The 24,930-nt window shown below is 42.6% G+C and overlaps 1 protein-coding gene across 2 annotated transcripts in view; it reads left to right on the forward strand.

Annotated features, from left to right (window-relative positions):
* The window catches only part of prdm6 (PR/SET domain 6), a 228,440-nt gene that overhangs the window by 106,497 nt on the left and 97,013 nt on the right, over positions 1-24,930 (forward strand). For both annotated transcript variants that reach the window (XM_033017509.1, XM_033017508.1), the window contains exon 4: positions 18,867-18,994. In XM_033017509.1, coding sequence (XP_032873400.1) covers positions 18,867-18,994 — 128 coding nt within the window. The remainder of the gene's footprint in view (positions 1-18,866; positions 18,995-24,930) is intronic.

The raw sequence follows: 24,930 nt of genomic DNA on the forward strand, positions 1-24,930 counted from the left end.
CTTCTAAATTCCAGAGTATACCAGCCCAGCCGCTCCTTTCTCTCAGCATATGACAGTCCCGCCATCCCGGGAATTAACCTTGTGAACCTACGCTGCACTCCCTCTACAGCAAGAATGTCCTTCCTCAAATTTGGAGACCTAAACTGCACACAATACTCCAGGTGTGGTCTCAAGTCAAGTCAAGAGAGTTTATTGTCATGTGTCCCAGATAGGACAATGAGATTCTTGCTTGCTGCAGCATAACGGAATATTGTAAGCATAAATACAGAACAGTTCAGTGTGTCTATATAACATAGACCACGCATATACATATAAATAAACAGATAAATGTGCAATAGGCTGTTACAGTTCAGACTCTGTTTGTTGGCGAGGTTAATAGTCTGATGGCTGTGGGGAAGCAGCTGTTCCTGAACCTGGATTGACCAGATTTCAGGCTCCTGTACCTTCTACCCAATGATAGCGGAGAGATGAGTGTGTGGCCAGGATGGTGTGGGTCCTTGATGATGTTGCCAGCCTTTTTGAGGCAGCGACTGCGATAGATCCCTTCTATGGTGGGGAGGTCAGAGCCAAAGACACTAGAGGAGCAAGATAGACCACTCCTACGAAATCCAACGGACTGACGTGTAGTACGCAACGGAACAATACTTCCGCCATTTTAGGAATAAAATTCCGATCTTCGTTATGCCTCTCGCAGTTTAATCCTGGCAGTCCATTGGATTTTGCAGTTTATCTTGGTCTATTTTAGCCTTCTATGATAGACCATTTATGATCTTTGTTTATAATAAATAAGGTGCTTCTTTAAAAAAAAAAAAAAGGGAAACTGCGTATAAAATGAGCAACAATGTGCAATGAAAGGACTGGACCATATGCATTCTATGATCTTTGGTTTAACCAGTGTGGTGGGGGAACGGTATGTGTGTGTTTCTGTGTGTGAGAGGCAAGATAGAGATAATAGATTTCAAAGTTCCTCATGGATCAGAAGCAACTTTGATTTAAAGCAACTCATGATGTACATGAGCCATTCTCATGATGACATAAGATACAAGATACAAGAAATGTGTGGTCACCATTCAGCCATACGAATAACAAAGAGCACATAACATGATAGTCTTTAGCATAGACATCCCCACAGAGCAGAATCAAAGTTTCCCACTGTGAGGGAAGGCTCCAAAATTCAGTCATCCTCCTCTGTGTTCTCTGTTGTTCACCCGTGGTCCGGGGGGCTTCCGAAACCCTTGCAGTCGCCGCTACGTGCGGCCCGATGTTCAGGCCCTCTCGCCGGGATGATGGAACTCCAACGTCGGAACGGGAGAACCACCTCAACGGCTTGGACATCCGAATCGGCCACTTCCTACCGGAGTCCGCGGCTCCCGAAGTCCACAGGCCACGCTGGGCGGAGATTCACGCTGGCAGCCCTCGGCAAAGGGTCCCAGGACTCTGCGATGTTGAAGCAGCAGGCCCAACACTCCAGAGCTTCTAACGGCGATCCAGATAAGTCATCACCCGCTCCGTGGTGAATCCAGTGCTGCGCAGCTGCTGAAGTTCTGGTCCGGTCCCCGGTCTCCGGCAGGATAGGCCGCGCCAATCCAGGAGACTCGGAAAATAGTCACATCCTCGCCAGGAAGTGACTGGGAAACGGCTCCCCCCTGACCCTACCCCCCTCCCCCACATGGAAAAACTAAAGAAACCTCCAAAACACACTTTTAAAACAGACTAAAAAATTTTTTAAATAGAAACACGGGCAGACTGTAGGCAGAGGCTGCCATCAATGCGGCGCCCCTGGTGGTACATAAGCCATAAAGGCAATTATATTTTCCTTTATTATTTTTGCCTACAAGATATAAGGAACATAAGCCATAAAGGCAAATATATTTGTCTATATTTATATATTATAAACACGTATATATATTATATATATATATGATGCACACACATATATAAATGTGATATTGATGTATATAATTATATAACACACATACATATTTCTCTAGTTTCTTATATACACACACACACACACATATATTCATTATATATATATGATGCAAATATATATGTGTGATATATATGTATATATATATATATATAACACACACATATATATATTTCTCTAGTTTCCTTCTTGTGATCTCTATTTATTTGTTGAACCTTTTTTTCTTTCTTTCAACCTCTCTCTCTCTCTCTCTCTCTCTCTCTCTCTCTCTCTCTCTCTCTCTCTCTCTCTCTCTCTCTCTCTCTCTCTCTCTCTCTCTCTCTTTCTCTTTCTCTTTCTCTCTCTCTCTCTCTCTCTCTCTCTCTCTCTCTCTCTCTCTCCTCTAAAATCCTAATATTGTGAATAAAATATCAATGACACATGCCAAGATATTTTTCATTCTATATTAGTGTAATGAAATGTATACATACCTACATTGATGCACAAGTGCGAGCTTTAGACATGAATACCGTGCATTGCTACCATAGTTTAATTTTTAATTTAACATATATTTGAGGAAAATCTAACATATATTTGAGGGAAATGAGTCACCGTATTTCTCGGCAATGAAGACGCATCACCATTTAAGTTGCTAAATTTTGAAAAAAGGATGGTTCATATAAAGTGATGTTTTTTGAGGATAGTTCATGTAAAGTGATGTTTCTGCGACAGATGTGATCTGCGATGTAAGCCAGTGTATTTTCTTCAGGGAGATCCTGTCGACATCTGAAATTACAGTAAAATATCATATAGAATTAACATAAGAACAAATGTGATTATAACCACATACCTGCGCAATGGATGATATGTCACTTAAATGCAATTGTTTTCAGGGGTGTGGAGAGATGTATATTGAAGATGCATTTTTCCTCTAATAGGTCAATTTATCATAAATGTAGAAGAGCTTACACTAGCATGCATGCCTTACAACAAGAACAAAACCAAAAATGTACAGCAGTGTAAAAATTGATACCTTTATCATTGTTTAAGAAGGAACTGCAGATGCTGGAAAATCGAAGGTAGACAAAAATGCTGGAGAAATTCTCCAGTATTTCTACCTTTATCATCGTGGTAAGTCTAGACCTATAAAAGAAGACTTTCTAATAACTTGCTCATGTACCAAAACATGATGTCATATAATATAATACATTGTTGGGATCATACGAATAGAATTGTATATGTTACATTCATCATACATTGAGAAGGAGATTAAAACTTTAATGTGTGCTCCTCGTCGCATGTCGTTGTTACCTATATTTTAAACATCATTCCAAAGCGGCTTAAACACAAGCCGATTCAGGAACTCCACGGCTTGGAGGTCCCGAATCAGCCGCTTCCTACCGGAGACTGGGACTTCATGATGTTATTGGCCGAGGGCAACCGGTCAGAGCTCTTCTCCTGTGAGGAATCCCAGACTCCGCGAGGGAAAGTGCACGATGCACCCGCGACTAGAAGCTCCGCAGACCAAGGCTTCAGCATGTTATAGTCCGCGGGCCAGCGATCAGAGCTCTTCATCTAGCGACCTCAGGCTCCGCGATCTGAGCTATAGGAAGAGATTGGGCAGGTCACACGACAGAAATTAATAATTTTTTTCTTACCTTTCGTCTTTTGTGGGGAACCTGAAGAAAGACAGGTCGGGTCGCTCATTTGAGCACTTTATAGCAGAACAGCTCGTTACGCTTGTAGATGTGGACGCCATGACTGAAGCCGATTTTTAAAAAAATCATATATTTGATTCCCAAAATGGCGCGAGAAAAATTACCCATGTCGCCCATGACTAACTACGGCTTTTTCGCCTAGTGGTCTATCTTGCTCTTCTAGTATCTTTGCTCAGAGCCGATTGGGCAGTGGTCACAACTTTCTGCATTCTTTTCCACTCCTGGATGCTCAAGTTGCCGAATCAAGCCACGATGCAACCGGTCAGCATGCTCTCTACTGTGCACCTGTAGAAGTTTGAGAGAGTCCTCTTTGACATACTGACTCTCTGTAATCTTCTCAGGAAGTAGAGGCGCTGATGTGCTTTCTTTATAATTGCATCAGTATGCTGGGACCAGGAAAGATCTTCGGAAATGTGCCGCCCAGGAATGTGTAGTTCTTGACCCTTTCCACCATCGTCCCTTTGATATAAACGGGATTGTGGGTCCCTATCCTACCCCTTCCAAAGTCCACAATCAGTTCCTTGGTTTTGCTGGTGTTGAGAGCCAGGTTATTGTGCTGGCACCATTTGGTCAATCGGTCAATCTAACATCAATACTCTGACTCGGCCCCATCAGTGATTCGTCCCACAGTGGTGTCGTCGGCGAACTTGATGATGGGGTTCACTCTATGTCCGGTTACGCAGTCATGAGTATAGAGTGAGTAAAGCAGAGGGCTGAGCATGCAGCCTTGAGGTGCTCCCATGCTGATTGTTATCGAGGATGACACATTTCCACCAATATGGACAGACTGGTCTGTGGATGAGGAAGTCGAGGATCCAATTACAGAGGGATGCGCAGAGACCCAGATCTGAGAGCTTGGTAATCAGCTTGGAGGGGATGATTGTATTAAATGCCGAGCTGTAGTCAATGAATAACAGCCTGACATATGAGTTTTTGTTGTCCAAGTGTAGTGGAGAGCCAGTGAGATTGCATGCACTGTTGATCTGTTGTGGCGGTAAGCGAACTGCAGTGGGTCGATGTTCTTGTCGAGGTAGTAGTTGATATGCGCCATAATCAACCTCTCAAAGCACTTCATCACCACAGACGTTAGTGCCACTGGTCGATAGTCATTGAGGCACGTCACCTTGCTCTTCTTGGGCCCTTGGTATTATTGATGCCCTTTTAAAGCAGGTGGGGACCTCAGACCTCAGAAGTGAGAGGTTGAAAATGTCCATAAAAACTCCAGCCAGTTGGTCCGCACAGGTTTTTAGAACACGACCGGGTATGCCATCAGGTCCAGGCGCCTTCCGAGGGTTCACCCCCCTGAAAGACCTTCTGATGTCGGCCTCTGTGACTGTGACTGAAATACCATCACAGCGAATGGGAGCTCGGGAAGGCACATCAGTGTTCTCCCTATCAAAGCATGCGTAAAATGCATTGAGCTCGTCAGGGAGTGATGCTTCGCTGACAATTGAGCTGCCTTCTGATTTTGCCTTGTGGGAGGTGATGGCATTCAAGGCCTGCCACAGTTGCCGAACATCCGTCTCATCCTCCAGCTTAGAGCAGAAGTCCCTTTTGGCTTTTTAATGGCCTTACCAAAGTCGTAAATGCACTTCTTATAGACCTCTGTATCTCCAGACCTGAATGCCTGGGATCTGGACTTCAGAAGAGTGCGGATCTCATGGCTCATCCAGGGCTTCTGGTTAGAAAACACTTGGAAGGTTTTTGTTGGGATGCAGTCCTCCACACATTTCTTAAAGAAGTCTGTAACGACTGTGGCGTATTCATTCAGGTCCGTTGCTAAGTCCCTGAACATTGCCCAGTCTACAGACCCCAAACAGTCCTGCAGTTGTTCCTCTGCCCCCTCCCCTCCCAACCAGCTCTGCACAGTCCTCACCTCTGGGGTGCGCTCTTCAATTGGTGTTTGTAGGCAGGAAGAAGCAGCATCATCGGATTTATCGAAGTGAGGGCGAGGGATAGAGCGATAGGCGTCTTTGATGGTTGTGTAGCAGTGATCAAGGGTGTTTGATCCTCTGGTGCTGCAGGAGACATGTTGGTATAAGTTAGGGAGCGATTTCTTCAGGTTGGCTTTGTTGAAGTCCCCGGCTATGGTGGTACAACTGCAGAAGGACCACTTTGCTCCTATACTCAACTCCTCTTGTTATGAAGGCCAACATGCCATTCGCTTTCATCACTACCTGCTGTACCTGCATGCTTACTTTCATTGACTGATGAACAAGGATCCCCAGATCCCGTTTTCCGAACTTGACACCATTTAGATAATAATCTTCCTTCCTGTTTTTGTTAACAAAGTGGATAACCTCACATTTATCCACATTAAACTGCATCTGTCATGCATCTGCCCACTCACCCAACCTGTCCAAGTCACGTCGGGTGCTGTCTGTGTGGAGTTTACACGTTCTCCCTGTGGCCGTATGGGTTTCCACTGGATGCTCTGGTTTCCTCTAACATCCCAAAGACGTGCATGTTTGTAGGTTATTAGCCCCTGTAAATTGCCCCTAGTGTGTAGGGAATGGATGAGAAAGTGGAATAACACAGAACTAATGTGAACGGTGATCGATGGTCAGCATGAACTCAGGGCTGAAGAGCTTATTACCGTGCTGTATCTTTAAAACTGAAATTAAAGTAAGCTGCTGGTTTGAGCACCATTACAACTTTCTGAGCTATTCATCCCTTGGGTTCCAAAGTATTGATGAAAAAAGCAGTTTTCCTCTGAATCCAACAGTTTCCATTGTTTTTGTTGGCCAAGACAATCCATTCCAAGTAACTAACCAGCTAACTGACAGTGTGCCTGACCTTCCTCTGCCGACTCGCTATACATGTACATCAAATACTTTGGACAGATTGAAGGCAACTGCTCAGAAGCAAACTATCTCCTGTTCTCAGCAACTGAGCAGATCATTTCACATCCAGAAGTATCTTCCATTTTATTTGTTAAAACTGGATCTGTGCCCGCATTCCTTGTAGTAAGCACACTTCCACTGTGACCATCAAGCCTCAACGCCTTCTCTGCCAATGCTGTCATTTCATTTGGTTCTTTTGGGGTCCAACAATTATCATGTCCATGAGTTCATAAGTTATCGGAGCAAAATTAGGCCATTCAGCCCACCAAGCCTACTCCGCCATTCAAATATAGCTGATCTATCCCTCCCTCTCAACCCCATTCTCCTGCCTTCTCCCCATAACACCTGACACCCTTACCAATTAAGAATCTGTCAATCTGGGCCTTAAAAATCACTTTAAATAATTGTGGTGACATAGGAAGCCATTCAGCTCATCAAATCTGCACTTACTGTCAGAGCAATCTCATCTATCCCTTCCCCCCATCTATCTCCATACAACCCATTCTCTTTCCTACCATTCACCAACACTCGGGATAATTCGCAGAAGCTAATTAACCGACCAATTAATTTGCCTTTGGGATGTGGGAAGAACTGAAGCACTTGTATGAAATCCACTTAGTCACGGAGAGAGCATGAGAACAGGCACAACTAGTAGAGCCGCCACTTCACAGTTCCAGCATCCTGAGTTTAATCCTGACCTCTAGTGCTCTCCAGTGCAGTTTGCATGTACTCCATAGCTCTGTATGTTTCTTTCAAATCTTTCAGTCTCTGCCTACAACCCAATGATAGGGAATTTGGTAAGTTCATTGGTGACCTTAAATGCCCTGGGGGGTGTGTAGGATCAGCGGGTTTTGATGGAAAAGCGGGGAATGTAAAACGGGATTTATGAAGGATAGTTTAACATGGGTGCCTGATGCTTGCACAGACCCGATGGGCTGAAGAGCCTATTTCTGTGCTGTATGAATCTTTGACAGCAGCTGAGATCAGGATCAAAGCCAAGCCACTGTAACAATTTGGTAACAATATTAACTGCTGTGTCACCAAGTTGCCCTAATAATGTTAAAACAGTACCCTTTGGGATTAAAGTGTAGGAAGGAAGACCTTTGCTCTGCTCGCCTGGGCCTACGTGGTCTCCCGGTTTCCAAACACTTTAACTCCCCTTCCCATTCCCACTCTGACCTTTCTGCCCTGGGCCTCCTCCATTGTCAGAGTGAGGTCAAATGTAAATTGAAGGAGCAGCACTTCATATTTTGCTTAGGCAGCTTAAAATCCTGCGGTATGAATATTGATTTCTCTAACTTCAAATAACCTTTGCATCCCCTCTCTCTCCATCCCTCCCCCACCGTAGTAATTGTACTAGTTTCACTGTCGTCCTGCTTTTCACCGAGCCCACAGCTAACAATGGCCTGTTTCCTTTATCATTGTTCCTTTTTTGCATATCTTTCATTCATTTACTCTATATCTCTCTATGTCACCATCTATATCCTTCATTTCCCTTTCCTCTGAGTCTGAAGAAGGCTCTCAATCATTAACATCACCTAATCCTTTTCTCCAGAGATGCTGACTGACCTGCTGAGTTATTCCAGCTTTTTGTGTCTATTTTCCCTTTGGGATTTAGTTTAGTTTAGTTCTGAGATCCAGTGTGGAAACAGGCCCTTCGGCCCACTGAGTCCGGACTAACCAGCGATCGCCCTGTACACTAGCACTATCCCACACACTAGGGACAATTTACAAATTTTCTTGAAGAAAGCCTATTAACCTACATCTTTGGAATGTGGGAGGAAACTGGAGCACCCAGAAAAAACCCACCCGGTGGGGAGAACGTACAAATCCTGTACATACAGCATTGGTCGACAGGATTGAACCCGAGTCTCTGGCGTTGAAAGGCAGCAAATCTACCGCTGCACTACCATGCCACCCTACAAAGAAAAAAATCCTGTGCTTTTCATAAACTATACCAGACCAGCCCTATCATCATTTTCCTTACATGTATCAAAATAAATATGCATCTTTCCCAGAGGACAGAAAGTGTTGTGCTGACTATATTTGGCTTCAATTTCAACATGTATGTGGTTATCACTCATGCATGGCCTTGCTATTTCTCATCTTCATTGATGCTATTGGAGTTGATTTATCAAAGCCTGCATTGATCTCTTTACTGATTACACCACCCTCTGCACAACCCCATCTAAAAGACACACAGTGATTGAGTCACTCCTGGCAGATTTTGACATAATTGGACAGTAGACAGACAAATCATGTATTTTGTTCAGTATGCTGAAGTCCAAGTCAATAACTCTGTCAAGAAGGATGGACTATGATATTACCAGCCCTCACTCACTCTCTAAGGATGGTATGTATTTTCAATTAGAGTACACACGGGGTGGAGAGGTGTATGTAAATGACCGAATGCAGCTTAAATTATATTTATTTTGAAATGTTGCACACTTGGATAGGACATTTTACACTTTATGTAGTGTCAGCTTTAAGTCCAGTCATCTTCCCTCACTTAACCTCAATCCCATATATTCATCCCGCACCAGGGTCTCTTCCATACCCCGCAACACTGCTCTCTCTCCCCATCCCCGCACTCGCAACAAGGGCAGAGTCCCCTTAGTCCTCACCTTTCACCTCACCAGCCGTCAAATACAACAAGTAATCCTCCGTCAGTTTCGCCACCTCCAACGTGACCCCACTACTCGCCACATCTTCCCATCTCCCCCATGTCTGCCTTCCGCAAAGACCGCTCCCGTACCACCCCCTCCCCGGGCACTTTCCATTGCAACCGCAAGAGATGCAACACCTGTCCCTTTACCTCCCCCCTCGACTCCATTCAGGACACAAGCAGTCGTTCCAGGTGCGACAGAGGTTCACCTGTATCTCCTCCAGCCTCATCTATTGCATCCGCTGCTCTAGATGTCAGCTGATCTACATCGGTGAGACTAAGCGGAGGCTGGGCGATCGTTTCGCCGAACACCTCCGCTCGGTCCGCAAGAACCTACCTGACCTCCCAATGACTCACCACTTCAACTCCCCCTCCCATTCCCCGTCCGACCTCTCTGTCCTGGGTCTCCTCCATGGCCAGAGTGAGCAACACCGGAAATTGGAGGAACAGCACCTCATATTCCGCTTGGGGAGTCTGCATCCTGCGGGCATGAACATTGAATTCTCCCAATTTTGTTAGCCCTTGCTGTCTCCTCCCTTTCCTCAGCTCTTGGGCTGTCTCCTCCCATCCCTCAGCCCTCGGGCTCCTCCTCTTCCTTTTTCCTTCCTTCTCCCCGCCACCCCCGTCAGTCTGAAGAAGGGTTTCGGCCCGAAACGTTGCCTATTTCCTTCGCCCCTTATAGATGCTGCTGCACCCGCTGAGTTTCTCCAGCATTTTTGTGTACATCCCACTTAAAACCTCTTTTTCCAACTCCAGTTATTTTGTGACCTTTCTGATTTAGAATCCCCACGTAATTAAAAAGAAGAAGACTGCCAGCAATAACTGAATAAATTCTGCCTAAAAATAATTTCACAGCTGACTCCTAACAACAGGCAGCAGAGAATATAATTGACAGGGTGGCACAGTGGTGAAGCAATAGAGTTGCTGCCATAAAGCACCAGAGACCCGGGTTCGATCCTGACTACGGGTGCTTGTCTGTACGGAGTTTGTACATTCTCCCCATGACGTACGTGGGTTTTCTCCGAGTGCTCCAGTTTCCTCCCACACTCCAAAGACGTACAGGTTTGTAAGCTAATTGGCTTGGTAAAATTGTAAATTGTCCATAGTGTGTGTAGGATAGGGTTAGGGCGCAGGATTGTTGGTCGGTGTGAACTCAGTGGGCCGAAGGGCCTGTTTCCATGCTGTATCTCTAAACTAAACTAAACTCAACTCGACTGGAATGCTAAAACAGCTGAATTGTACTGTCCTCACTTCGATTACAGTTGTCATGACCTTAAAAAATGTAGTGAAATAATGCAGGGATTCTATTCCATTGTATTTATTTTTGCGCATGTGCAGTAGAAATAATAAAAAATGTGTCTGGATGCTTTATATGCCAGTTTCTATAAATTAGATAGGTCCTTGTTGCATATGATGTCTTCAGGTAAGAAGGCTGGTGAGCATGCTCGTTTTTATACCACTTCTGTTCTGTGTACATCTCAACTAAAGGGTTACGATCTTCTTTAAGATTGTTCGAAATGTCCCTGATATTACTTGGGCACAGTTGTGGAATCCAGAGTGGTCCTCTTTTTCCAGTTCTCCCTACCTGCAATTCACTTCCACACTGTGATTTTCCATCCCCGTTTTATTTTCACTTGCCTTCTAATCTTTTTCCAAACTCACATCCTCAGCAATTTTCATTCCCCACGAGGGTGGGAGCTCAAAAGGTAAGATTTTGTATGAGATGCTTCTCAGGTAAGACCCAACGCCACAAAGTCCCCGGCCTTGAACATGATGGAATATCACAGGCTGGAAAGCCTCTGTGGAATTTCTTGGCCTATATGTTGAACATTTTGAAAATAGATGAGTTTCTTTGGATTTTTAGAAAAAAATCAACAATTCTGCATTTGATGCCTCCTGAAGCATTATGTGCAAAAACAGCTGTAAATGTGTAATTATTTTGAACTAGCTTTTAATTTCATTGTAAATATGGCTATACATTATTGAATAAAGATAACACTTAATTATGCGCACATTTTAGAAACATAGAAAACATAGAAAATAGGTGCAGGTGTAGGCCATTCGGCCCTTCGAGCCTGCACTGCCATTCAATATGATCGTGGCTGATCATCCAACTCAGTATCCTGTACCTGCCTTCTCTCCATACCCCCTGATACCTTTAGCCACAAGGGCCACATCTAACTCCCTCTTAATTATAGCCAATAAACTAGCCTCAACTACCTCTGTGGCAGAGAATTCCAGAGATTCACCACTCTGTGTGTGAAAAATGCCTTTCTCATCTCGGTCCTAAAATATTTCCCCCTTATCCTTAAACTGTGACCCCTTGTTCTGGACTTCCCCAACATCGGGAACAATCTTCCTGCATCTAGCCTGTCCAACCCCTTACGAATTTTGTAAGTTTCTATAAGATCCCCCTCAATCTTCTAAATTCTAGCGAGTACAAGCCGAGTCTATCCAGTCTTTCTTCATATGAAAGTCCTGACATCCCAGGAATCAGTCTGGTGAACCTTCTCTGTACTCCCTCTAACTGAAAAATATGCTCATGTCAGAGGCCTTGGGAAATTAGAAATTTACAGATACAAAGTGGCCTATTTTATGCAATTCTTAATAATAATAATAATAATAATAATAATAATAATAATAATAATAATAATAATAATAATAATAATAATAATAATAATAATAATAATAATATAATAATAATAATAATAATAATAATAATAATAATAATAATAATAATAATAATAATAATAATATTATAATAATAATAAATACTTTATTGATCCCCTCAGGGAAATTCAGATGTCCAGAGGCCCCCAACCAACAAACTCACACATTCAGAACGAACGCAGACAGAAAATACAATGTGGACACTACCTGAGAGCAATAAATACTTAAAAAGACCAATAATTAACAATTTAAAATTTAAAAATGCAAAAATGCATCCCCCTACAGCCTAGCGGTCCGAATTATAAAATCTAATGGTTGCAGGGGTGAAGGATCTCCTGAATCGCTCCGTTCTACAGCGCAGGGATAGGTTGTTGTTCCGAGTGCTCTTTTGACGCTCCAGAATTACATGGAGGGGGTGCCCGGGGTTTTTCAGGATGACCTGCACCTTGCGCCTCATAAGCCTCACAAGCACATCCATCCCAGAGTCCACTCTCCCCTCCAGCACTGAGCTAGCTCGTTTAACCAGTTTGTCCAGCTTCCTGTTGTTTTTTTCACTAATGCTGTTGCCCCAGCAGACAACAGCGTAGAAAATAACACTTGCAACCACAGTGTTGTAAACCATGTGCAGCATATCATTACGCACATTGAAGGATTTGAGCCTTCTGAGGAAAAAGAGTCTGCTCTGGCCTTTTTTGTAGAGGGTGTCAGAGTTGACAGACCAGTCCAGTTTGTTATCCAGGTGCACTCCAAGGTGTTTATATGTCTGCACCACCTCAATGCCTGCCTCTGCAGCGTTAACCGGCTGAAGGGGGAGCTTGGACCTGCCAAAGTTAACCACCATCTCTTTAGTCTTAGCTGTGTTCAGGATGAGACAGTTCTCTTTACTCCAGGCACAGAAGGCACTGGTCAAGTTCCTGTATTCCTCCTCATGCCCGTTCCTTACACATGCCACTGATTGAGTCTCAGTGCAAATTCAAAGATTTATGTAATTTTGAAAATATTAATTTAGGGAATCTGCAAATATAGGTTCTCCACTTGTCATTCTTGTAAATAAATGCCTTAATATTCACATTTTAAATAGTTTGGAGAAACTGTATTGAAATAGATGCCCACAGATCCCACGCTGACCGTCGATCACCCGTCCATGCTAGTTCTATGTTATTCCACTTTCTCATCCACTCCCTACACACCAAGAACAATTTATAGAGGCCAGTTAACTTACAAACCCACATATCTTTGGGATGTGGGAGAAAACCAGAGCACCTGAGGAATGACACACAGTTACATGGAGAACCTGCAAACTCCACACAGACAGCACCCAAGGTCAAGATCGATCCTGGGTCTCTGTTGCTGTGAGGCAGCAGCTCTACCAACTGCAGCACTGAATAATTTGGGAATTTAATTTTGATATCATAGAATTCCCTACAATTTTAAGTTAAGTTTGTGAAAATGACTTATTTGTGAAATAAGGTTGAAAATATTATAATAATGGTAAAATTTAACGGTTTCTGAGAAATGACCATATGAAATATCATTCAAAATATCAAAAACATTTTGTCATATTTAACAATTATACTTATCCTATGCTAAGAAGTTGTTGCATATCATATTGGACAGATATCATTTTAACAAAAAAAAAACTAAATGTCTTGATCATGCATTAGTAATAATCTTTCAAAACTCTTTAGATTCTGGAGTAGTTCCTGAGGATTGGCGGGTAGCAAACGTAACCCCACTTTTTAAGAAGGGAGGGAGAGAGAAAACGGGGAATTACAGACCAGTTAGTCTAACATCGGTAGTGGGGAAACTGCTAGAGTCAGTTATTAAAGATGGGATAGCAGCACATTTGGAAAGTGGTGAAATCATTGGACAAAGTCAGCATGGATTTACAAAAGGTAAATCATGTCTGACGAATCTTATAGAATTTTTCGAGGATGTAACTAGTAGCGTGGATAGGGGAGAACCAGTGGATGTGGTGTATCTGGACTTCCAGAAGGCTTTCGACAAGGTCCCACATAAGAGATTAGTTTACAAACTTAAAGCACACGGCATTGGGGGTTCAGTATTGATGTGGATAGAGAACTGGCTGGCAAACAGGAAGCAAAGAGTAGGAGTAAACGGGTCCTTTTCACAATGGCAGGCAGTGACTAGTGGGGTACCGCAAGGCTCAGTGCTGGGACCCCAGCTATTTACAATATATATTAATGATCTGGATGAGGGAATTGAAGGCACTATCTCCAAGTTTGCGGATGACACTAAGCTGGGGGGCAGTGTTAGTTGTGAGGAGGATGCTAGGAGTATTGCGTACAGTTTTGGTCTCCAAATCTGAGGAAGGACATTATTGCCATAGAGGGAGTGCAGAGAAGGTTCACCAGACTGATTCCTGGGATGTCAGGACTGTCTTATGAAGAAAGACTGGATAGACTTGGTTTATACTCTCTAGAATTTAGGAGATTGAGAGGGGATCTTATAGAAACTTACAAAATTCTTAAGGGGTTGGACAGGCTAGATGCAGGAAGATTGCTCCCGATGTTGGGGAAGTCCAGGACAAGGGGTCACAGCTTAAGGATAAGGGGGAAATCCTTTAAAACCGAGATGAGAAGAACTTTTTTCACACAGAGAGTGGTAAATCTCTGGAACTCCCTGCCACAGAGGGTAGTCGAGGCCAGTTCATTGGCTATATTTAAGAGGGAGTTAGATGTGGCCCTTGTGGCTAAGGGGATCAGAGGGTATGGAGAGAAGGCAGGTACGGGATACTGAGTTGGATGATCAGCCATGATCATATTGAATGGCGGTGCAGGCTCGAAGGGCCGAATGGCCTACTCCTGCACCTAATTTCTATGTTTCTATGTTTCTATGCCATTGAGCTTATTGCGGTTAATGAAGTCAGTTGTAAGAATCTCTTGTCAGTTAAAGACAGAGTGAGAATACTTAAACAAGCCAATTTAATAAAAAAGAAGGAAAGGCCATTAAAATGCTGTAAGTGAACTTCATTACAAAGGTATTAAACCTTTTGATTCTTTTAGTATTTTGTAATCCTACATTTTGTTCATTTCCCTGAACCTGAACTCAAACTGAAATCAATGCTTTACCTTAAGACATGGGTCTTATTGGTCCTGGTACCAAGTCATCATGAAAACCTAATGGGATGTCAATGTGCTAACTTTCATGATGTGATTTTGTGGCTGGAGCCTTTCACTGGACCCTTGCAGTCTTGATCATTCAACTGTAAACTTCTCTTTTGTGTTCAGTGAAGCTCACTTTGGGCTTTATATCCTTACAAAAAAAAAAGGTTAAATGGAAAAAGGCTTACAACTGACACTCTGCAGATGAAACTGTGTATACTAAATAGAAAATGTTTCGTCAATATGCAGCAAAAGAACATGCTTCTTTTTATATTGATGATTCAGACAATAGACAATAGACAATAGGCAAAAGGTGCAGGAGTAGGCCATTCGGCCCTTCAAGCCAGCACCGCCATTAAATGAGATCAAGTTCAAGTTCAAGTTCAAGTGAGTTTATTGTCATGTGTCCCTGTATAGGACAATGAAATTCTTGCTTTGCTTAAGCACACAGAAAATAGTAGGCATTTACTACAAAACAGATAAATGTGTCCATATACCATGATATAAATATATACACACATGAATAAATAAACTGGTAGTGCAAATAACAGAAAGTGGTTGCTAATAATCAGAGTTTTGTCCGAGCCAGGTTTAATAGCCTGACGGCTGAGGGGAAGTAGCTATTCCTGAACCTGGTTGTTGCAGTCTTCAGGCTCCTGTACCTTCTACCTGAAGGTAGCAGGGAGATGAGTGTGTGGCCAGGATGGTGTGGGTCTTTGATGATACTGCCAGCCTTTTTGAGGCAGCGACTGCGATAAATCCCCTCGATGGAAGGAAGGTCAGAGCCGATGATGGACTGGGCAGTGTTTACGACTTTTTGTAGTCTTTTCCTCTCCAGGGCGCTCAAATTTCCGAACCAAGCCACGATGCAACCGGTCAGCATGCTCTCGACTGTGCACCTGTAGAAGTTAGAGAGAGTCTTCCTGGACAATCCGACTCTCCGTAATCTTCTCAGGAAGTAGAGGCGCTGATGAGCTTTTTTGATAATTGCGTTAGTGTTCTTGGACCAGGAAAGATCTTGTCCGCCATTAAATGAGATCATGGCGGTTGGATGATCAGCCATGATCATATTGAATGGCGATGCAGGCTCGCCCTCTCCCCATATCCCCTGACTCTGCTATCTTTACGAGCCCTATCTAGCTCTCTCTTGAAATTATCCAGAGAACTGGCCTCCACTGAGGCAGAGAGTTACTTTGACTGATTTTTAAAGAGAGACAAGAGATTTCACTGTGAGATTGGGCGATGACCAATTCCCTTTAGGAATGAATCATGTAACTAGGAGAGACATTGCACCTGAATAAGAAGAATAATAGTTTGATTGAATTGGTTGAAAGATATCGTGTGATAACATGCCCTATATCCCACCGAGTCCTTGGCGACCATCGTTAACCCGTTAAAACTAGTTCTATGTTACCCCAGATATAGACACAAAATGCTGGAATAACTCAGTGGGTCAGGCAGCATCCCTGGATATGGATAGGTGATATTTTGGGTCAGAACCTTTCTTCTGATTCCCAATGTTATCCCACATTCACATCTTCTCCCTACACACAGGGGTAATTTATAGAGGCCAATTAACCTACAAAAATACTGATCTTTTGGATGTGGGAGGAAACCAGAGCACCCAGAGGAAACCCACGTGGTCACATGTTTCATTTCCTTAAGATGATAGAAACATAGAAACTGAAAAACATAGAGGTGCAGGAGTAGGCCATTCGGCCCTTCGAGCCAGCACGACCATTCAATATGATCATGGCTGATCATCCAGAAACAGTACCCTGTTCCTGCTTTCTCCCCATGTTCCTTGATTCCGTCAGCCCTAAGAGCTATATCTAACTATCCTTTGAATACAATTCAGTGAATTGGCGTCCACTACCTCTGTGGCAGAGGATTCCACAGATTCACAACTCTCTGGTTGAAAAAGTTTCTCCTCATCTCAGTCGTAAATGGCCTACCCCTTATTCTTAAACTATGACTCCTGGTTCTGGACTCCCCCAACATCGGAAATTTGTTTCCTACATCTAGCCTGTCCAATCCCTTAAGAATTTTATATTTCTATAAGATCTCCTTTCATCCTTCTAAATTCCAATGAATATAAGCCCAGTCGATCCATTCTTTCATCATATGTCAGTCCCGCCATCTCGGGAATTAACCTGGTGAACCTACGCTGCACTCCCACATTAGCACGAATGTCCTTCCTCAAATTAGGAGAACAAAACTGCCCTAACTGACCACTCCAGGTGTGGTCTCACCGGGGCCCTGTACAACTGCAGTAGGACCTCCTTGCTCATATACTCAAATCCTCTTGTTATGAAGGCCAGCATGCCATTAGCTTTCTTCACTGTCTGCTGTACCAGCATGCTTACTTTCAGCGACTGATGTACAAGGACACCTAGGTCTCATTACACATCCCCTTTTCCTAATCTGACACCATTCAGATAATAATCAGCCTTCTTGTGGATCAGATGTATCCACATGAAACTGCATCTGCCAAGCATCTGCCTATTCACCCAACCTATCCTAGTCACCCTGCAGCCTCATAGCATCCTCATCGCAGCTCACACTGCCACCCAGCTTTGTGTCATCCGCAAACTTGGAGTTGTTACAAAAGTATAAATACCTAAAAGCAAAATGAGGTTCTCACTAATTACCATATATGATGCAAAATAATATAGAAAAAGTAAATAAAGAATACTTTTACTATAGAGCGGAAAGTAATGCATTTGCAAAAAAATAGTTTCTACAAAGAGGGAATCGTACGATTGTTCAGGGTGGATTGCTAAATGTTCTTATGTCCTCCTCATCCATGGTATTTGTGATCATGTTGTTTTTGCATGTTTCAGTTTTATTCCTGATTGCTCTAATAATCTTTCAAATCAAAACTGAGACATTCACCACGAACACTGACAGTGCACCAAATTAAAAAAATAAAAAGGGTTATAAAATTTTGTTTAAAGCTCTTGCAGCTATAACTATATTATTAAAACAGCTTCATATAAACACTCCAGCCAGGACTCCACTACGGGAAATTTAATCCTTAATGCTTCTTTAATTCCATAATGAAGTGTGCAAATTCCTGAAGCCCAAAAGGTTGGTGCACGATGCATTCCAATGTATTACATGCTATTTGAAATATTTGACATTTATAAAAAAGAAAGGTTTTAGATTTTTTCTGAGGTTCTTATTAAACTGCTTCCAATCAATCTATATTTAAATCATCTGTGGTTTTGCAGTTAATGTGACGTTTTGCAGCAAGTGTTTTTAGGACATTTCCTTCAACACCTATATTGACTGAATGCCAGATGCATATAAATTGCAGGCGATGTTCAATAAACTATTTTTTATTCATTTGATTTGGTAATAAATTACATTTCCGTAAAATCTATCAGAATTAGCCACACTGTAACAGCTCAATATTTAGGTTCTGTTCAAACAATAAAGTCTAATACTGAAGTTCATTCCAAATTATGCCCTTTTAAGCAATACTCAATTAAAGTAAATATATAATCTGCCATTGTTTCTCATGTTTTGCTTAAAAAAAAGCAGTCTTTCGGCTAAACTATCAGGGACCATTTTACCATGATAGAAGGTATCAGATAGCAGTTTAATTTTATCGAGAAGCAAATTATTTTTATGTTAAGTAGATCAGGAAGAAAATATGGCCTAAAATGGCACTTGCATTCTCATTGTTTATGCATGGTGACTACCAGTTGAATATAAAGGGCTGATTAAAATTGACGTGGGTTCTTTCATATTTCTGTATCATTCATTTATTTGTAATAGCTTGACAGATTCCTGAAAATGCTTCGTGCCAGCGACAAAAATAAATTATCAAAAATTTCTAGCTTAGACATTCAGCGGAGATACCACCAAGGCAACGAGAGAGTGATCATTGTTGATCCAATTAACTGTTTGACCTTTTGACCTCTTTCTCAGATATATGATCAGGAAGGATCCCTACAACATTTTATTGATGGCAGTGACCCCAACAAGTCAAATTGGATGAGGTATATCCGATGTGCAAGACATTGTGGAGAGCAGAACATGACAGTTGTCCAGTACAGGTAGGCGATGCTTACAATTTTGACCTATCAATGTGATGCTTAACTGAACATTTGTTTTGACTGCAGAACTGAAAATAATAAAACAGCCATGCACAATGTCCTCAGCTTTATTAATATGCAGGTAATTCATCAATGGACTTATCTATCAGAGGTCAGAATTGAAATGATTGCTTAGTTCCTTCAATAGCTCCATCAATAATAGTCTTCTATTAGGATTAGGCTTGGGTTGATAGATTTGCATGGCACATACGTGTAAGATAATGGCTTATAAAGGCCAAGAGAAATTCAGGAGTAAAGGGCCTGTCCCACGAGCATGTGACCTGCATACGGCAAGTGTGACCAAACCGGAAGCGGGGGCCGCGCGGAGGTCGAGTGATCCCCGTACAGGGCCGGTCCCACCAGCATGCGCCTGCATGCGGCGAGCGCGACCGAACCGGAAGCGGGGCCGCGTGGAGGTCGAGTGAGTGACGTGAAGTTCGAGCGAAGTCCGAGGGAAGTTCGCGCGTGACGTATGCCGTCAAGACGCTGCATACGGCATAGAGAAAGTGCGTACAGCGTCGAGACGCTGCGCACGCCCGTCGAGGCCTCAATGCGGCTGCGGGCTGGCAGGCCGTTGCCGTGCGGAATTTTTTAATACGGTCAGTTTTTCAGAGCCCCGCACGATGTCGGGACCAGCTCCGCACAATTCCATACGGCTCCGGCGATCGAAGTGGGACCGGCCCCGCGAGGCCGTACGGCTCAAGCGACCACGTTAGGTCGCGCTTGCCGCATGGAGTCGCATGCTTGTGGGACAGGACCTTAAATAGAAATCAAAAGACTGAATGAATAGGATGCTGATTTTATTATCTATAAGAGAAATACTCATCTCAGTTCCCTGATTCTTTAGTATATTGCCTTCTGCTATTAACACATTAGCAATCACCAGATAAGCCTTATCAATGTCATTGCTAAGAGTGCACAACAGAGGCTGGATATTCTATGGTAAGTGACTGATCTCTTAATTCCTGAAAACCTCTCAATCACCTGCAATGTGCAACTTCAGTATTTGGTGGAAATCTCATCACTGACTGCTTCAGAATTATTGCAAGTTGCTTCACCTGGAAGGTGTGTTTGGGTAGACACAAAATGCTGGAGTAACTCAGCGAGTCAGGCAGCATCTCTCGAGAAAAGGAATAGGTGACGTTTCGAGTCAAACTTCTTCAAACCTCAGCATTTTGTGTCTATCTTCGGTATAAAGCAGCATTTGCAGTTCCTTCCTACATAGATACTTGGACAATAGGTGCAGGTGTAGGCCATTCGGCCCTTTGAGCCAGCACCGCCATTCAATGTGATCATGGGTAATCATCCACAATCAGTACCCTGTTCTTGTCTTCTCCCTATACCCCTTGATTCCGCTAGCCTCAAGAACTCTATCGAACTCTTTTTTGAATGCATCCAGTCAATTGGCCTCCACTGCCTTCTGAGGCAGAGAATTCCATAAATTCATAACTCTATGTGAAAATGTTTACCTCATCTCAGTTCTAAATGGCCTACCCCTTATTCATATACTGTGGCCCCTGGCTCTGTACTCCCCCAACATCGGGAACATGTTTCCTTCATCTAGCGTGTCCAATCCCTTAATAATTTCATGTTTCTATAAGATGCCCTCTCATCCTAAATTCCAGTGAATACAAGCCCAGTCGCTCCATTATTTCATCATATGACAGTCTCACCATCCCAGGAATTAACCTTGTGAACCTACGCTGCACTCCCTCAAGAGCAAGAATATCCTTCCTCAAACTAATAATAATATAATAATAATATATTTTATTGTCATTGTACAGTGCAACGAGATTTAGTATGTAGCTTCCAACCGATGTCAAAAAAATAAAAAATAAATAAACTGTGCGACGTGACCATCTGAGGGAGACAGTCCAGGTGGGATGGGGGGGCACTCAGCAGGCCGGTTCAGAGCCACTATAGCTCTGGGAATGAAGCTGTTTCTGAGTCTGGAGGTTCGGGCGTAGAAGGCCTTGTAACGTCTGCCGGAGGGAAGTAGTTTGAACAGTCCATTACAAGACCAAAACGGCACACAATACTCTAGGTGTGGTCTCACTAGGGTCCTGTACAACTGCAGAAGGACCTCTTTGCTCTTATACTGAACTCCTCTCGTTATGAAGGCCTGTTGTACCTGCATGCTTACTTTCGTGACTGATGTACAAGGACTCCCAGGTCTCGTTGTACTTCCCCTCTTCCTGACCTGACACCATTCAGATAATAATCCCGTTCTTGCCACCAAAGTGGATAACCTCACATTTATCCACATTATATTGCATCTGCCCACTCACCCAACCTGCCCAAATCACCCTGCATCCTCATAGCATCTTCTTCACAGTTCACACTTCCACCCAGCTTTGTGTCATCTGCAAATTTAATAATGTTACTTTTAATTGATTAATGTATATTGTAAATAGCTGCGGTCCCAGCACCGAGCCTTGCGGCACCCCACTAGTCACTGCTTGCCATTCTGAAAGGGACCCGTTAATCCCTACTCTTTGTTTCTGCCTGCCAACCCTACCCCCAATATGATGTGCTCCAATTTTGCCCACTAATCTCCTGTGTGGGACCTTATCAAAGGCTTTCTGAAAGTCCTGGACACTACATCCACTAGCTTTCCCCTGTCTATTTTACTTGTTACATCCTCAAAAAATTCCAGAAGATTTGTCAAGCATGATTTCCCCTTCGTAAATCCATGCTGTTTTGGACATATCCTGTTACTGCTATCCAAATGTGCCGCTATTACATCTTTGATAATTGACTCCAGCATCTTCCACACCACCGATGTCAGGCTAACTGGTCTATAATTCTCTGTTTACTCTCTCCCTCCTTTCTTGAAAAGTGAGATAACTTTAGCTACCCTCCAACCCACAGGAACTGATCCAGAATCTATAGAACATTGGAAAATGATCACCAATGCGTCCACGGTTTCTAGAGCCACCTAGAGCCATCGGTGGTGGGGAAGATGCTGGAGTCAATTATCAAATACTCTCTTCCCCATTAGTCCATCCTATACTCCCAATTTGTCAATCCCTCTTCCCCGGGTCCATAATGGTTGGGAAGGGAAAGAATTTATTTCCTGAAATTCTTGTTTCCTTTACTCTTACATGTAGGAAGTCCCAGAACAATACTACTCCCTGCATTAAAAATAGTTTTAATTCAAAACCACGTACTTTTGCCCATTGTGTATCCTCAGTCCTCAAACTACCTACTAATGGGAATAATTTTCATTTATTGAGCTTTTCTAAACGTTTTGTGTACATTACATTCAGAATGATGGAACTGGAGGAATATAGGGGCAGGATGGGAAAAGGATGACTTGAATTGAACAGAGCCCAACACCTCCGCTCAGTTCGCAATAACCAACCTGATCTCCCGGTGGCTCAGCACTTCAACTCCCCCTCCCATTCCGAATCCGACCTTTATGTCCTGGGCCTCCTCCATGGCCAGAGTGAGTCCCACCACAAATTGGAGGAGCAGCACCTCATATTTCACTTTGGTAGTTTACACCCCAGCAGTATGACCATTGACTTCTCCAATTTCAGGTAGTCCTTGCTTCTCCCTCTTTCCCCTCCCCTTTCCAGCTCTCCCACAGCCCACTGTCTCCACCTCTTCCTTTCTTCTTCCCACCCCCCCCCCCCCACCCCTACATCAGTCTGAAGAAGGGTCGACTCGAAACGTCACCTATCCCTTCGCTCCATAGATGCTGCCTCACCTGCTGAGTTTCTCCAGCACTTTTGACTACCTTCAATTTTTCCAACATTTGCAGTTCTTTCTTAAACACTTGAATTGCACATGACTGAAAATATCAGAATTGATTAGTTAGATTTCATAGTTGGCCTCTATGAATTCATTTTTGCCACTTATCAGTTTTATTTGTAAGTTATTACATGTTGCCCCTAGCACAACTTCAGTAATTTAAATAATTGCTTAAGCTTACATTAGTTTAATCAATGCTATTATTACATCAGCTTACCTATAAGTTTATTGTATTCAATCTTAAATGAACACACACCACTCATTCATTTTCCATTACATGGGAAATGTGGTCCAAATTGCTAAGCACTGTATGGAATTCCTAAATATATATACTGTATTATACTTCATTTACTAAGCATATCCTATTCCCAATTATTGGCATGTATGTAATTCCTGGTTGTGATCCAAGACTGTAAACTAAAGGAATCAAAATCATTGAAATTCAGAGTTGAGAAGGAAACTATTTGGCCCATTACAACCAAAAAGAGATATCTAGCGAAATCCCATTTCCTGTCGCCCAGTCCCCAGCCATGTAATCTTCATGTGCAATGATGGTTTCTGCTGCAAGTTCTTAAAATCTAGTTCCTTTTGGGTGCATAAAGTTTTTTTCCGCAACTTCCTATTAATCCTACCAAATCCTTAAAACAAGGTCCTTAAAATATTTCCCTCAACTATTGACCTCTCAGCTCTGGGAAATAGGCTCAGCAAGTTCATCCTATCTAGCCGTCTCATAATTTTACACATCTGTATTCTAACTTTCCACAAACTGTACATGAAATAAACCAATCCCAATCCAGCCAACCTCATCTCATAACTAAATTCTCTAGCCCAGACAACATCTTTGTAAATCTTCTGAGAACCTTCTCTCTTTACTAAAACATGATATTTAGGCCTAAACATTAAATCCATCTGTCATCTTACCAATGTTTTATATGGTTCTAGCATGACTATCCTAATATATATTGTACGATTCAGCCAATAAGAGAAAAAACAACTTTGCACAGTGTATCTTTATAAATAGGTCTATCTGGGGGATTTGGAAGAAGGTTTGCAAGTTGCAAACTCAAAAGGAATAGGCAGAACACACTGTAAATCTGACTTCATGAAATTTTGTGCTGTGGAATTCTCACTTGACATAAACCCTCATTTAGAAATAAATTCAATAAATTGAAAGATCTATACAGTAGCTTATTTTTAGTTTCAAAACGTTTTCTACTTTGTCCTTAAATAAAGGGCAGTCTTTTTTGAATATCAGAATCACATTACCAACTTCCTGTTTTTTGATAAATCTTCGTGTCCATTGAACTTTTTTGTAAGCAACTAATTTGTCTAATTTCTATTAATGTTCCTAACTGAATTCCATCTGGGGCTGTTGTGTTATAAAGCCACATCTCCTTTAATCAGGGAAATGTTTATTTAGCCGACAAGGAATAATTCTGACATTGTATTATTAAATTGTGTGAAGGCATACAGTTGGAAAACGTTCAAAACTGTATTGTCTCAGGGCTGATACTATTCGTTCTTAATGAATATCATGAAGCACTAGAGATCAGATTCAGATTCAGATTCCATTTTAATTGTCATTGTCAGTGTACAGTATAGAGCCCACTTGTATGTGTAAAGCATCAGATATTGAAGTGATTTCCTTTTGGTGAGGAATGGTCAGGAACAGCAGATCCATTCAGGCCTGTGATGATCCGAGGCAGAATGGCTAGAAGGGTGTAATAAATGTTCTTGATTTATGGAGGAGATTATTAACCGGGGCTATCCTATTGCTCATCCCCAATGAGCCCCAAGGTGAGGACTAGGTTAGGTTTGGTTGTGAATTTTCATGTTCAGATACCTGCCCTCATTCACTTGTTATGATTATAGGTTAAGCATATTTGAGTTTGTTTATCCATAAGATTGATGAGGCTTAATGCCTATTATTCTCATAAGGTGTCATGGACAATAAAGCAACAAATCAGCATCTGTGTAGATGTGAAGGGAGTTAATTATTGCTACATTTAGGTGTATGTGACAATAAATCAACCTTTGAACCTTTGAACCTTTGTTATATCAAGGGTGGCACAGTGGCTCTGTTGGTAGAGCTGCTGCCTCACACCGCCAGAGACCCTGATTTGATCTTGACCTCGGGTGCT

The sequence above is a fragment of the Amblyraja radiata genome, chromosome 3 (genome assembly GCF_010909765.2).
Source record: "Amblyraja radiata isolate CabotCenter1 chromosome 3, sAmbRad1.1.pri, whole genome shotgun sequence".
Lineage (NCBI taxonomy): Eukaryota > Metazoa > Chordata > Chondrichthyes > Rajiformes > Rajidae > Amblyraja > Amblyraja radiata.